This window comes from Heptranchias perlo, chromosome 4 (genome assembly GCF_035084215.1).
Source record: "Heptranchias perlo isolate sHepPer1 chromosome 4, sHepPer1.hap1, whole genome shotgun sequence".
NCBI lineage: Eukaryota > Metazoa > Chordata > Chondrichthyes > Hexanchiformes > Hexanchidae > Heptranchias > Heptranchias perlo.
In genome coordinates, this window is record NC_090328.1 from 74,894,048 (window position 1) to 74,908,593 (window position 14,546).

The 14,546-nt window shown below is 43.8% G+C and overlaps 1 protein-coding gene across 1 annotated transcript in view; it reads right to left on the bottom strand.

Annotated features, from left to right (window-relative positions):
* LOC137321024 (kinesin-like protein KIF27) overlaps positions 1 to 14,546 on the bottom strand; it is a 94,463-nt gene that overhangs the window by 21,711 nt on the left and 58,206 nt on the right. Inside the window, exons 13-14 of the mRNA XM_067983140.1 lie at positions 13,956 to 14,066; positions 44 to 220 (exon numbers count right to left, since the gene is read on the bottom strand). Of these exons, the coding sequence (XP_067839241.1) occupies positions 44 to 220; positions 13,956 to 14,066 (288 nt within the window). The remainder of the gene's footprint in view (positions 1 to 43; positions 221 to 13,955; positions 14,067 to 14,546) is intronic.

Sequence of the window (14,546 nt, forward strand, 5' to 3'; positions counted from 1 at the left end):
ACGATCCCAATTAAACTGGGATAGTTGAGAGGTATGTTTTTACCTGACTGGAACGTAACTTTTTGATTTCCAGTTGGCTTTTCTCTTGTAATAGTGCCTCTTTCTTGTCTACAATAACTTCCCTTTTCCTCAGATCCTCCTCCAACTCAGCCAGAGCTTGTCTTTGTTGCAGAACCTTCTCCACCTCCTCATCCAACCATTTGCGTTGTTCATCAATCCTCTAAAAATAAATTCAGATGCATACAGGTAACAACAACTATCAAAGTTCAAAGGAAAAGGAGAGTGTTAAAAAATTGCTATAGGGGTTAAATACAAATCATATTGCAGTAGAATGCAGTTTGTATAGCAGAAAATATACAGACTTTGTGAGAGATGTACAGTACTGCCTAAGAACAAGAAATAGTGGAAATGCACAGCAAGTCAATCAACATCTGAAAAAGAAAGCTAGGTTTCAAAAAAGACTCTGATGAAAGGTTACATCGGAAGCATTAACCAGTCTTTTTCTTTCAAATGCTGACTGATCTGCTGTTCATTTCCAATTTTTTTGTTTTTAATTTCAGATTTCCAGGATTTGCAGTTTTACATTTTATCTTCATTGTTTAAAGCTTCTAACATACTTACATTTGGTACTGCATAGCTCATGCAGGTCTCTAACCAGTAAGTTGTATACCTATGATCAGCAGAGCTAGTTTTTGGAAGCATGAGAAAATCAAATTGGTAATGGAAATTAAATGAAAATTCATCTCGCATCTCAGCCATAGTAAATGGAGTACACTACCTGTATGTGTGGTACACGAACCAAAGTCAGTTATACACGGTTTGTCACTTACATGGCTGCTGAAATATCTCCCATTGCACATAGATGGAGATGATCAAATAACCTATGGATTAGGATTGTTCCTATGATTCAGGGGCTGTGGAAGGCAGCAGACCCGGGTTGAATGATGGAGACTGATAAAGTTTTGCTTGATTGTCTTAAGCAATTGGGGAGTATTTAGGCAGAACTATTCCTCGGGGGATTAATGGTAGGATCCATGTTTGAGGAGACTGTACATGGTGTTTGGAAGAAGCCGCTTTGATAAGACAAAAAGCTTGATCTCATTCCATGCTTTCTTGTATGAGAGAATGTAACCATGAATACTATTTTTTACCATAACCAATTCCTATGTGTAACAAAAATAGAATTTTTGTCTTGGTAGGCTAATATATCTAAATATAATTTATAAGCAATAGCAATTCAGTTGCAAATCAGAAAATCAGAGGCATGCAGGGCACAAAAAAAAAGGAAGAATCCTTTAGATCTGGAATTAGTTAAGATAAAAGGTGTTTTGATCTAGATGTAATTTGAATTATATACTTTAAGGGTTATACCAAGTGTTGAATGTTAACGTCCCAGACAATGTGTGTTTAGCTTTTCATTAGCATTCCATGGGACTGTCTTTAAGTTATTGTGAACTGATGTTGCGAATGTCTAAGCCAGTATATTCCTTTGATCATGATTCACTGACAGCACTGTCATCAAAGGAATCAAATGATACAAGTCTTGAAAAATTCTCAGTGGTCACCAGTTCTTTCACAGACACCAAATTGATATTTAGAGAGAAAAAAATAACTTGCATTTATATAGTGCCTTTCACATCCTCAGGACATTCCAAAGCACTTCACAGTAAACAAAGTACTTTTAAACTGTAGTCACTGTTGTAATGTAAAGAAATGTGGCAGCCAATTTGTACCACAAACAGCAATGAGATAAATGACCACATAACCTGCCTTTAGTGATGTTGGTTGAGCAATAAATATTGGCCAGGACACCAGAAAAACTCCTCTGCAGATGTGGCCTTGGCTTAACATTTTGTCTAAAGACGGCACCTCTGACACTGCAGCACTCCCTCAGTACTGCATTAGAGTGTCAGCCTAGATTATGTGCTCAAGTCTCTGGGGCTTGAACCCACAACATTCTGACTCAGATTCAAGGCTGCTCCTAAAGAGCCACGGCTAACACATTTAGACCGCATCAAGCCCTGTGGGCATGCGGGACGCACACATTCCACACGTAACACCTCATCCTGAAAGATGCACCTTGAAATTGCATTCAGTTGATCAAGGAACAAGAGACTCATCCAAAGAAACTGTTTCATTTCAAGAATGTGTAAGAAAACTGAAAACCACATTCATTATACTGACTGACATTAACTAAAGAAAGCCTAATATTTGAAAAGGGTAGTTTAAACACTTGTGGCCTGTTTCCAGTTCTCTAATACCAGTACTAGACAATCTCTCATGGTATTGCTCAGATAGCCTGGAGGCAGCTGTGATTATTAGCTGCTAACTTGGGCTGTCTGTTTAAGATCAATCTTCCAAATAAGAAAGTCTAGGTAATTATAGCTACTTATAAGCTGGTGTTGAAATCAGAGAGCAGGTGTAAGTGCTTAAAAATGTCATGCTCCTGATCAATGGTTGTCTTTTTCTTAAGATTGCTTTGCATCTGTAACAAGACATGATACCTTGAGGTGCAGCATTGGTGTGCGACATGGCGAGATGTAACACTATATACTTGCAAGTCTCCTGTGACATGGCTCTTGGTGATTCAGAGGATATACTGTTTTTCATCCCCATGACCACGTAAATGGCCACCTTGCACCACCCACATTGACATGAAAGGGAACTTTAAAAGAAACTAAAAGCCTGTTTAAGTTTACTGATGGGAAAATAGACTTTTACTTTGTTAAGAAACTTAGAAAGAGTTAATACTATCTTTCTACACATTATTAAATCTTGCATATGTGAACATTTCTTGTGCAACTTCCCATCTCCAAGCTCCCCCAACTTTGTGATCTCCTGCCACCCTTTTCTGTTTTGGAATATTAGGAACATTGGAACAGGATTAGGCCATTCAGCTCCTTGAGCCTGCTCTAACATTCAATTAGATCATGGCTGATCTGTATCTTAACTCCAACTTCCCACCTTGGTTCCATGTCCCTTGATACCCTCACTTAACAAAAATCTATCAATCTCAATTTTGAAATTTTCAATTGACCTAGACTCAACAGCTTTTTGGGGGAAAGACAGTTCCAGATTTCCATCACCCTTTGTGTGAAGAAGTGCAACCTGACATCACTCCTGAGCAGCCGAGGTCTAATTTTAAGGTTATGCCCCCTTGTTCTGGACTCTCCCACCAGAGGAAATAGTTTCTCTTCATCTATCCTATCATATCCTTTAATCATCTTATACACCTCAATTAGATCATTCCATAAGGGTACGGTAGCATAGTGGTTATGTTACTGGACAAGTAATCCAGAGGCCTGGACTGATAATCCAAAGTCATGAATTCAAATCCCACCATGGCAGCTGGGGAATTTAAATTCAATTAAATAAAAATCTAGAATTAAAAAAAATAGTATCAATAATGAAACCATGAAACTACCGGATTGTCGTAAACACCCATCTGGTTCACTAATGCCCTTTAGGGAAGGAAACCTCCCAATATTACCCGGTCTGGCCTATATGTGACTCCAGCAATGTGGTTGATTCTTAATTGCCCTCTGAAATGGCCTAGCAAGCCACTCAGTTGTACAATCTCGCTACAGAAAGTCACAATAAGAATAAAACTGGACGGACCACCGGACACGACAAAGGCAAACCAAGCCCAGTCGACCCTGCAAAGTCCTCCTCACGAACATCTGGGGACTTGTGCCAAAATTAGGAGAGCTGTCCGACAGACTAGCAACAGCCTGACACAGCCATACTCACAGAATCATACCTTTCAGCCAACGTCCCAGAATCTTCAATCACCATCCCTGGGTATATTCTGTCCCAACGGCAGGACAGACTCAGCAGTGGTGGTGGTACAGTGGTATACAGTCAGGAGGGAGTGGCCCTGGGAGTCCTCAACATTGACTCCAGACCCCATGAAATCTCATGGCATCAAGTCAAACATGGGCAAGGAAACCTCCTGCTTAATACCACCTACTGCCATCCCTCAGCTGATGAAACACTGAGGGTAGCAAGGGCACAGAATGTACTCTGGGTGGGGGACTTCCATGTCTATCACCAAGAGTGGCTCAGTAGCACCACTACTGACCAAGCTGGCCGAGTCCTGAAGGACAAAGATGCCAGACTGGGCCTGAGGCAGGTGGTGAGCGAACCAACATGAGGGAAAAACATACTTGTCCTCACCAATCTACCTGTTGCAGATGCATCTGTCCATGACAGTATTGGTAGGAGTGACCACTGCACAGTCCTTGTGGAGACAAAGTTCCGTCTTCACACGGAGGACACCATCCAACGTGTTGTGTGGCACTACCACCGTGTTAAATGGGATAGATTCAGAACAGATCTAGCAGCTCAAAACTCGGCATCCATGAGGCACTGTGGGCCATCTGTAGCAGCAGAACTGTATTCCAGCACAATCTGTAACTCATGGCCCAGCATATTCCTCACTCTACCATTACCAACAAGCCAGGGGATCAACCCTGGCTCAATGAAGACTGTAAAAGAGCATGACAGGAGCAGCACCTGTTGTATCTAAAAGAGGTACCAACCTGGTGAAGCTACGACACAGGACTACATGCATGCTAAACAGCAGAAGCAACATGCTATAGACAGAGCTAAGCGATTCCACAACCAACAAATCAAATCAAAGCTTTGCAGTCCTGCCACATCCAGTCGTGAATGGTGGTGGACAATTAAACAACTAATGGGAGGAGGAGGCTCCGTGAACATCCCCATCCTCAATGATGGCAGAGGCCAGTAAGTGATTGCAAAAGACAAGGCTGAAGCATTTGCAACCATCTTCAGCCAGAAGTGCCAAGTGGATGATCCATCTCAGCCTCCTCCTGATATCCCCACCATCACAGAAGCCAGTCTTCAGCCAATTCGATTCACTCCACGTGATATCAAGAAACAGTTGAGTGCACTGGATACAGCAAAGGCCATGGGCCCCGACAACATCCCGGCTCTAGTGCTGAAGACTTGTGCTCCACAACTAGCAGCGCCTCTAGCCAAATTGTTCCAGTACAGCTACAACACTGGCATCTACCCGACAATGTGGAAAATTGCCCAGGTATGTCCTGTCCACAAAAAGCAGCACAAATCCAATTTGGCCAATTACTGCCCCATCAGTCTACTCTCAATCATCAGCAAAGTGATGGAAAATGTCGTTGACAGTGCTATCAAGCGGCACTTACTCACCAATAACCTGCTCACCGATGCTCAGTTTGGGTTCCGCCAGGACCACTCAGCTCCAGACCTCATTACAGCCTTGGTCCAAACATGGACAAAAGAGCTGAATTCCAGAGGTGAGGTGAGAGTGACTGCCCTTGACATCAAGGCAGCATTTGACAGAGTATGGCACCAAGGAGCCCTAGTAAAACTGAAGTCAATGGGAGTCAAGGGGAAAACTCTCCAGTGGCTAGAGTCATACCTAGCACAAAGGAAGATGGCAGTGGTTGTTGGAGGCCGATCATCTGAACCCAAGGACATTGCTGCAGGAGTTCCTCAGGGAGTGTCCTAGGCCCAACTATCTTCAGCTGTTTCATCAATGACCTTCCCTCCATCATAAGGTCAGAAATGGGGATGTTCGCCGATGATTGTTCAGTTCCGTTCGCAACCCCTCAGAAAATGAAGCAGTCCGTGCCCACATGCAGCAAGATCTGGACAACATCCAGGCTTGGGCTGATGTGTAGCAAGTAACATTTGCGCCAGACAAGTGTCAGGCAATGGCCATCTCCAACAAGAGGGTCGAACCACCTCCCCTTGACATTCAACGGCATTACTATCACCGAATCCCCCACCATCAACATCCTGGGGGTCACCATTGACCAGAAACTTAACTGGACCAGCCACATAAAGACAGTGGCTACAAGAGCAGGTCAGAGGCTGGGTATTCTGCGGCGAGCGACTCACCTCCTGACTCCCCAAGGCCTTTCCACCATCTACAAGGCACAAGTCAGGAGTGTGATGGAATACTCTCCATTTGCCTGGATGAGTGCAGCTCCAACAACACTCAAGGAGCACGACACGATCCAGGACAAAGCAGCCAGCTTAATTGACACCCCATCCACCACCCTAAACATTCATTCCCTTCACCACCGGTGCACCGTGGCTGCAGTGTGTACCATCTACAGGATGCACTGCAGCAACTCGCCAAGGCTTCTTCGACAGCACCTCCCAAACCCGCGACCTCTACCACCAAGAAGGACAAGGGCAGCAGGCACATGGGAACAATACCACCTGCATGTTCCCCTCCAAGTCACACACCATCTCGACTTGGAAATATATCGCCGTTCCTTCATTGTCGCTGGGTCAAAATCCTGGAACTCCCTACCTATCAGCACTGCGGGAGAACCTTCACCACACGGATTGCAGCGGTTCAAGAAGGTGGTTCATCACCACCTTCTCAAGGAGTATTAGGGATGGGCAATAAATGCTGGCCTTGCCAGCGACGCCCACATCCCATGAACGAATAAAAAAAGAAATAGTCTATACTGGAGGGAATACAAGCCCAGTCTATGCAAGTCCTCCTAACTTAACCCTCCAAGCCCCGATATAATTATGGTGAATCTGTATTGTACCCCCTCTAAGGCCAAAATATCCTTCTCGAGGTGCTGTGCTCAGAACAGGAGGCAGAAGTCATGGAGGCGGTCTAATCAGAGCTCTATACAACTGTAGTATAACTTCCTCCCCTTTGTATTCCAGCCCCCTTGAGATGAAGGCTAACATCCCATCAGCCTTTCTGATTATTTTTTGTACCTATCCATGAGTTTTTAGTGATTTCTGTACATGGACCACTAAATCTCTCTGCTCCTCCACACTTCCTAACTTCTCGCCATATTTTGCTTAAGCATTTTGACCTCTGGCCCTGGCGCTCCGCATTCCTCTCCCACCTCTGCTCGCCGCAAATAACCACTTCAGTCCCTCTGCCCTTCCAGCCCTTCTCTGCATTCTGCTCTTGCCTCTGCCTTTGAAAAACTGGTTCAGTCTCAATAAACATGCCTTGCTGTCTTTTAAGACACTTTCCATTTGGACCTCTGGCTGGCTCTGTTCTCTTTTATTATCCAAATGTATTCCCGCATTACCACTTTGCTCTGCTTTATTTATAAATGTGTGCCTCTGGTCCTGTGTGAAATCCATTTGCTGCTTTGGCCCAATGTAAAAACCAATCTGTGCTCCCAAACACCCCACTCTGTATCTGGCCCTGCGCCCCCTCCCCTGGATCTGCCTCCGGCCCGCTCCCGTCCCAGCTCTGCCTATGTCCCAACTCACCTCTACCTCCGATCCAACATTTGTCTTGACTACCTCCTCCTCCAGCCATGCTCCTCTTTATTTTTTAAACATATATGCCTATGACGCAATGTAAAAACTATTCCTTCTTCCCAAAGCACTGGCTCCCCTCCTAGCTCTGCCCCGCCTGCCGCCCGTTAGGCTCCACCAAACCTGCGGTTCTCTTATCTCCCCTCCTGGCTCTGCTTCCTGCTTCGCTGTCAACTATTGTTTAGCATAATTATGTTAACTGTTTGTAAAGACTTTATCCCATTTCTCACTTCAGTGTTGGCAATCCAGAAGGAAGATAGGATGCTCAGGGGAAAGTTCTGATGTGGAAAGAAGTGTACAGATAATTGGAGAGGGTGTGGTGGTGGGAGTCAGGAAGTCGCAAGGTCAGGGATGCAACTTGAGGGGGTGGGCTAGGTGATATTTGCCCATTAGTGAAGAGAATATGAAAATAGGAGGTGGGATAGACCCAAAACACAATTCAGGCTGCCAACGTAATCTACAAGTTTGCTTAAATTAGCAGTTCCAGGCCAGATGTTTGACTACGTCTGTCTGTTCCAAATCGAGATATGGCAGGGCAGCTCCGCGAGGTTGAGAACTACGTGGATAGCACGTTTCAGGAGATGGTCACCCTGCAGCTTAAGAAAGTGCAGGCAGAGCGGGACTGGGTGACCGACAGAGAGACAAGGAGGACCAGGCATGTAGTGCAGGAGTCCCTTGGGGGCATCTCAGTCTCTGAATACTGGTGTGGGAGAGGGTTCCTCTGGGGAGTACAGCCAGAGCCAAGTCCACAACACCGTGGGTGGCTCAGCTGTACTGGGGTTGGGGGGGGGGGGGGGGCGGAGGAGAAAGGTCAGGAGAGCAATAGTGATAGGGGATTCCATAGTCAGAGGAGCAGACAGGCGTTTCTGTGGCCACAAACGTGATTCCAGGACGGTATGTTGCCCCCCTTGGTGCCAGGGTCATGAATGTCACTGAGCGGCTGCAGAACATTCTGGGGACGGACCAACATCCTTGCGGGGATGTTGGTCCGTCCCCAGAATGTTCTAACTTGGCAGGGGATGGGAACCTGAGAGGAGATTCAGAAGGGAGAGTAACAAAGCTGGAATTGAAAGACAGAAAAGTAGTAAGTGAAATTGGAAGGCAGCGGAAACAAAGGCCAGCAGCAAATAAGGTCAAAATAGGAAAAAATGTTAAAAAGGCAAAATTAAAGGCACTTTATCTAAATACATGCAGCATTCGCAACAAGGTTGATGAATTGACAGCACAAATAGAAGTAAATGGGTATGATCTAATTGCCATTACAGTGGCATGGCAGCAGGGTGACCAAGGCTGGGAAATGAATATTCAAGGATATTTGACATTTAGGAAGGACAAGAATGAAGGAAAAGGAGGTGGGGTAGCGCTGTTAATAAAGGATGAGATCAGTACAATAGTGAGAAAGAATCTTGGCTCAGATGATCAAGATGTAGAATCAGTTTGGGTGGAGCTAAGAAACAGCAAGGGGCAGAAAACATTGGTGGGAGTTGTTTATAGGCCACCAAACAGTAGTGGTAATGTAGGGCACGATATAAAGCAGGAAATTAGAAGTGCATGTAACAAGGGTAATACAGTAATCATGGGGGACTTTAATCTACATACAAACTGGGCAAACCAAATTAGCACTAATACTGTGGAGGACAAATTCCTGGAATGTATACAAAATGGTTTTCTAGATCAGTATGTTGAGGAACCATCTAGGGAACAGGCTATTTTAGATCTAGTATTGTGCAATGAGAAAGGGTTAATCAATAATCTTGTTGTAAAGGAGCCCTTAGGGAAGAGTGACCATAATATGATAGAATTCTTCATTAAGTTTGAAAGTGATGTAGTTCAATCCAAAACTAGGGTCTTAAATCTAAACAAAGGAAATTACGAAGGTATGAGGCGCAAGTTGGCTATGGTTGATTGGGGAACTACATTAAAAGGTATGATGGTAGACAGGCAATGGCTAGCATTTAAAGAATACATAATTTGCAACAAATATATATTCCTTTAAGGCACAAAAACCCAACAGGAAAAGTGGTCCAACCGTGGCTAACAAGAGAAATTAAAGATAGTATTAAATCAAAGAAAGAAGCATATAAAGTTGCCAGAAAAAGCAGTAAGCCTGAGGATTGGGAGCATTTTAGAATTCAGCAAAGGAGGACCAAGAAATTGATAAAGAAAGGGAAAATAAAATGAGAGTAAACTAGCGAGAAACATCAAAACAGACTATAGGTATGTAAAAAGGAAAAGACTGGCGAAGGCAAATATGGGTCCCTGACAGACAGAGACGGGAGAATTTATAATGGGGAATAAGGAAATGGCAGAGAAATTAAACAAATACTTTGTGTCTGTCTTCACTGAAGAAGACACAAAAAACCTACCAGAAATATTAGAGAATCAAAGGTCTGGTGACAATGAGGAAGTGAAGGAAATTAGTATTAGTAAAAAAAAGTACTAGAGAAATTAATGGGACTGAAAGTCGATAAATCCCAAGGACATGATGATCTACATCCGAGGGTTTTGAAAGAGGTGGCTATAGAGATAGTGGATGCATTGATTGTCATCTTCCAAAATTCTATAGATTCTGGAACGGTTCCTGCAGATTGGAGGGTAGCAAATGTAAGAAAGGAGGGAGAGAGAAAACAGGGACAGCTAACAGGTCTGTAGTACCATCAGTAGGAGGGAAAATGCTAGAATCTATTATAAAGGATGTGATAACAGGACACTTAGAAAATAATAATAGGATTTGGCAGAGTCAACATGGACTTATGAAAGGGAAATCATGTTTGACAAACCTATTGGAGTTCTTTGAGGATGTAACTAGTAGAATAGATAAGGGGGAACCAGTGGATGTGGTGTATTTGGATTTTCAGAAGGCTTTCGATAAGGTCCCACACAGGAGGTTGGTGAACAAAGTTAGAGCACGTGGAATTGGGGTAACATACTGGCATGGATTGAGAACTAGTTAACAGAAAGTAGGAATAAACGGGTCTTTCTCAGGTTTGCAGACTGTGACTAATGGGGTACTGCAGGGATCGGTGCTTGGGCCCCAGCTATTCACAATCTATATCAATGATTTGGATGAGGAGACCAAATGTAATATTTCCAAGTTTGTTGATGACACAAAACTAGGTGGGAATGTGAGTTGTGAGGAGGGTGCAAAGAGGTTTCAAGGGGATATAGACAGGCTAAGTGAGTGGGCAAGAACATGGCAGATGGAATATAATGTGGAAAAATGTGAAGTTATCCACTTTGGTAGGAAAAACAGAAATGCAGAATATTTTTTAAATGGTGAGAGATTGGAAAATGTTGATGTTCAAAGGGACCTGGGTGTCCTTGTACATGAGTCACTGAAAGCTAACATGCAGGTGCAGCAAGCAATTAGGAAGGCAAATGGTATGTTTGTTTTTATTACAAGAGGATTTGAGTACAGGAGTGAAGATGTCTTACTGCAATTATATAGGGCCTTGGTGAGATCACACCTGGAGTATTGTGTACAATTTTGGTCTCCTTACCCAAGAAAGGATATACTTGCCATAGAGGGAGTGCAACAAAGGTTCACCAGACTGATTCCTGGGATGGCGGGATTGTCGTATGAGGAGAGAATGAGTAGACTAGGCCTGTATTCTCTAGAGTTTAAAAGAATGAGAGGTGATCTCATTGAAACATACAACATTCTTACAGGGCTCGACAGAGTAGATGCAAGGAGGATGTTTTCTCTGGCTGGGGAGTCTATAACCAGGGGTCACAGTCTCAGGATATGGAGTAGGCCATTTAGGACTGAGATAAGGAGAAATTTCTTCACTCAGAGGGTGGTAAATCTTTGGAATGCTCTATGCCAGAGGGCTATGGAGGCTCAGTCATTGAGTACATTCAAAACAGATCGATAGATTTCTAGATATTAGAGGCATCAAGGGATATGGGGGTGGTGCAGGAAAATGGTGTTGAGGTAGAAGATGAGCCATGATCTTGTTGAATGGCGGACCAGGCTCGAGGGGCCGGATGGCCTACTCCTGCTCCTATTTCTTATGTTCTTATCCACCACAGGGGGTTTAAGTAGTCAGTTTGAGGCAGCACATTGGGTGATCCAGAGTACAAGTGAGCAGGAGCAGGTGAAGGCAGTCTAGGAAGAGCAGGAAGCACCTGGCTGGAGGATGAGGTCACCTTCATCCATAGCTGGTGAAGCCAGGGATCCAGATTGCTAGGGCTCACCTTTTTAAAAATATGATTTCAGAGCACGAGACCTTTGGAGTCAGTGAGGGGTGTGCCCAGCGGGTGCTGACAAATGGAGGCTAGTGGGGAGGATTCCACAACCCACTGGGAAAAGGGCAAGCTAGTGCTGAAAATGGATGATGTTGCTGTCTCTCCCAATGGCAACACATTCAACTCAGTCCAACCCTCCCCCAATTACTTCACAGGAGTCAAAAAACAGTTAGGGCATGGCTGCCCCTGCATCAGTAGAAATGTAGCAGTCTGAAGCAGACCATCTGGAGGTCATGCTTACAGAGCTTGAAAGTCCTTCATCCCAGGAGCCTCTATCAGGCACTCAACTGCCAGCCACCTCACAAGCTTCGGCCACGAGTACTGCTGTGAGAAGAAGCACCAGATTAGGTGGTCGAGCACAACACACTCAATGACGGGAAGGGAAAGCACCGTAGGAGTTGCCATACACTTGTATTTTTGTTAAATAAATTAATTTGGCGCAGTACATGCAGCGTTTATATAGAGTTTCATTTGTGAGGCAGGGATAAGTGATGTGCTGTAAAGAGGAATGGTCTTGCTGGGAGCTAAGTAGGGTGGGCTTGCAAATGTTGGGGATTGTAACATTGCAGGGGCTGAGGAAAATGATGGGAGGTATGGAAATAAGAAGGGTTGCATAGAATTATACAGAATCTGCGTCACAGAAATAGGCCATTTGGCCCAACTGGCCTATGCCAGTGTATATATTCCACACATGGATCAAGATGCTGGAAGCTGCACCGCAGCATGCCAATAGTGTGCTCGATGCTGGATCTGGTAGACACATGCACCACTGAAGGTGGTTGCACATAAACTGCATATTTAGAGAGTATGGAGTAGGAGTGATTGTGGTTCATGTCGGGGGCACTTCTGTCTGCAGAAGCACGAATTGCTACATGGGTGCCATCTATTACCCCATGACCTCTGGAAATCCTGTCATTCGAGCAAATCTATGTCTTGGGTCTGTTGCACCCTGATGTCCATGGAGAGCATGCCCTTGCAAATAAGACACTAGTCACCTGTTTAACTCAACAATGCACTGTTGACTGACTGATGTCACCTATGCTCCTAGTGGCCCCTGGAAACACTCTGAGGCAAAAAAATTTCAAGAGAGATAGGCACCTCAACTCCACTAACAACACCATGCCTGCCCAGAGTGTCTGCCAGTCATAATGCAGCCAGTCGCATAGTTCTCAGGCTACCTCTCTGGTAAATCTAAGCCTTAAAATTCACTGCTCTGAGAGGTCCAGAAAAATCACACGAGGCTGATAGTTTTGTGTTGCAGGGCAACGCTGGGCAGGTGCCCTCCTTCTCCAATGATGCCAGATTTCCCTGGCACCAAGAAGTGTTTCTTTTTCATTCTCCTCTTCTTCATCCAAATATACAGGACCTGGACATTAATATACATTAACTCAGGCAGGCATTATTGCATTTCCATGGGTTCCACTAGGCTAAGATTCTAGAACCAGTCTGAAGTTCTCAACAGTTCCACATTATATTAATGATGTGGAGATGCCGGTGATGGACTGGGGTTGACAATTGTAAACAATTTTACAACACCAAGTTATAGTCCAGCAATTTTATTTTAAAACAAACGTTCACCTGAGGAAGGAGGAAGCCTCCGAAAGCTTGTGAATTTAAAATAAAATTGCTGGACTATAACTTGGTGTTGTAAAATTGTTTACATTATATTAAGACAGACACCACCTGCTATCAAGTTCTTTAAACAAAATAAAAGGCTCACTCCAGCGATAGGAATGAACAACTACGTTTTTTGGTTTCTGAAACAGGATAAATTACACAAGAGTACATGAAAGCCATGAAATTAAGCCAGGCAATAGATTGTATGTATCAGATCATACTGAAGGCTGTGGAGGTCTTAAAGGTTCATTGTAATTGGGCCCAGGTCTGTTATCTGTCCATCTTGAACTAGGCCTTCACTATCAGGTGCCAGTGAATTATCTTTTATTACATTTACTATTTCTAACTCATATTCCTCAATATGCCAACATTGTTTGTTTAAACATATCTGAAAAACTATGAGTGCTGCGAGTATGTTTAATAGTACAGATGTAAACTTCATATGAAAAACCAATTCAAGCAAGGGTAGTTGTACTCAGTTTCACAGTCTTTAAGAATGCAAATTTGTTGGTAGTATGTGTGTGTGTGTGGAACTCAGACTCACATGAATAATGGCTCTTCGGCCAAACTACTGGAAGGTGCCTGGCACCCATGGAACTGTACCCCAGCAAGTAGCCACTGGGGTATTAATTGGATGGTAGCGCAAATCGGGCGATAGCAAATCGGCCGCCCATTTTGTACTCCACCCGATTTTCTGTTCCATTGTGAAGGTAAAAATATTGTTGAGAAGAAAAACAACACACAGCGGACAGGCAGTTCTACAGCATTGTAAGGCACACCTGCTGTTCCTGTGAGATGACAGGGGAGCACTTCATTTTCTTGAGATGGGTAATTTCTTCAGTTTTCCTTTTCAGGATTTTCTGCTGGTGCTCTCGCTTCAGTTCCAGCTCCTAGAAAAATGAAACATGCATATCCTGAAATTCTAATTTTATTTCAGGAGAGATATATGTCAACAGATATAACTAATCTTTTTCTAGTTATCTTTTTATTTCAGGGCAGATGATCTAAATACTAATGTATGTTCTAAAAATTCTGACATTGTTTTTTTCTTTCATATTCTGAATCATTTTTGAATATAGATGTTGTTGGCTGAAGTTCCAATCAGGTTGCTCGTCAATTAAACATAAAAAATCAGAGACGTCAGTTGCATGTTTTGTATAATTTGTTAAGACATGGAGGGCGCTAAATTGGGCCGTGTAGCGCTCATTCTTTCGGCGCTATGTGACCTCTCCGACATCCAAGATGGCATCTTGGCTGCGCGCGCATGTTTCCAGCGTGACGTACACCAAACACCATCTTGATATAGGAGTTAGCGCATGTGCAAATACCGAATGCCGGAAGCATGTAAAGTAGGGAGAAAATGCATGCAA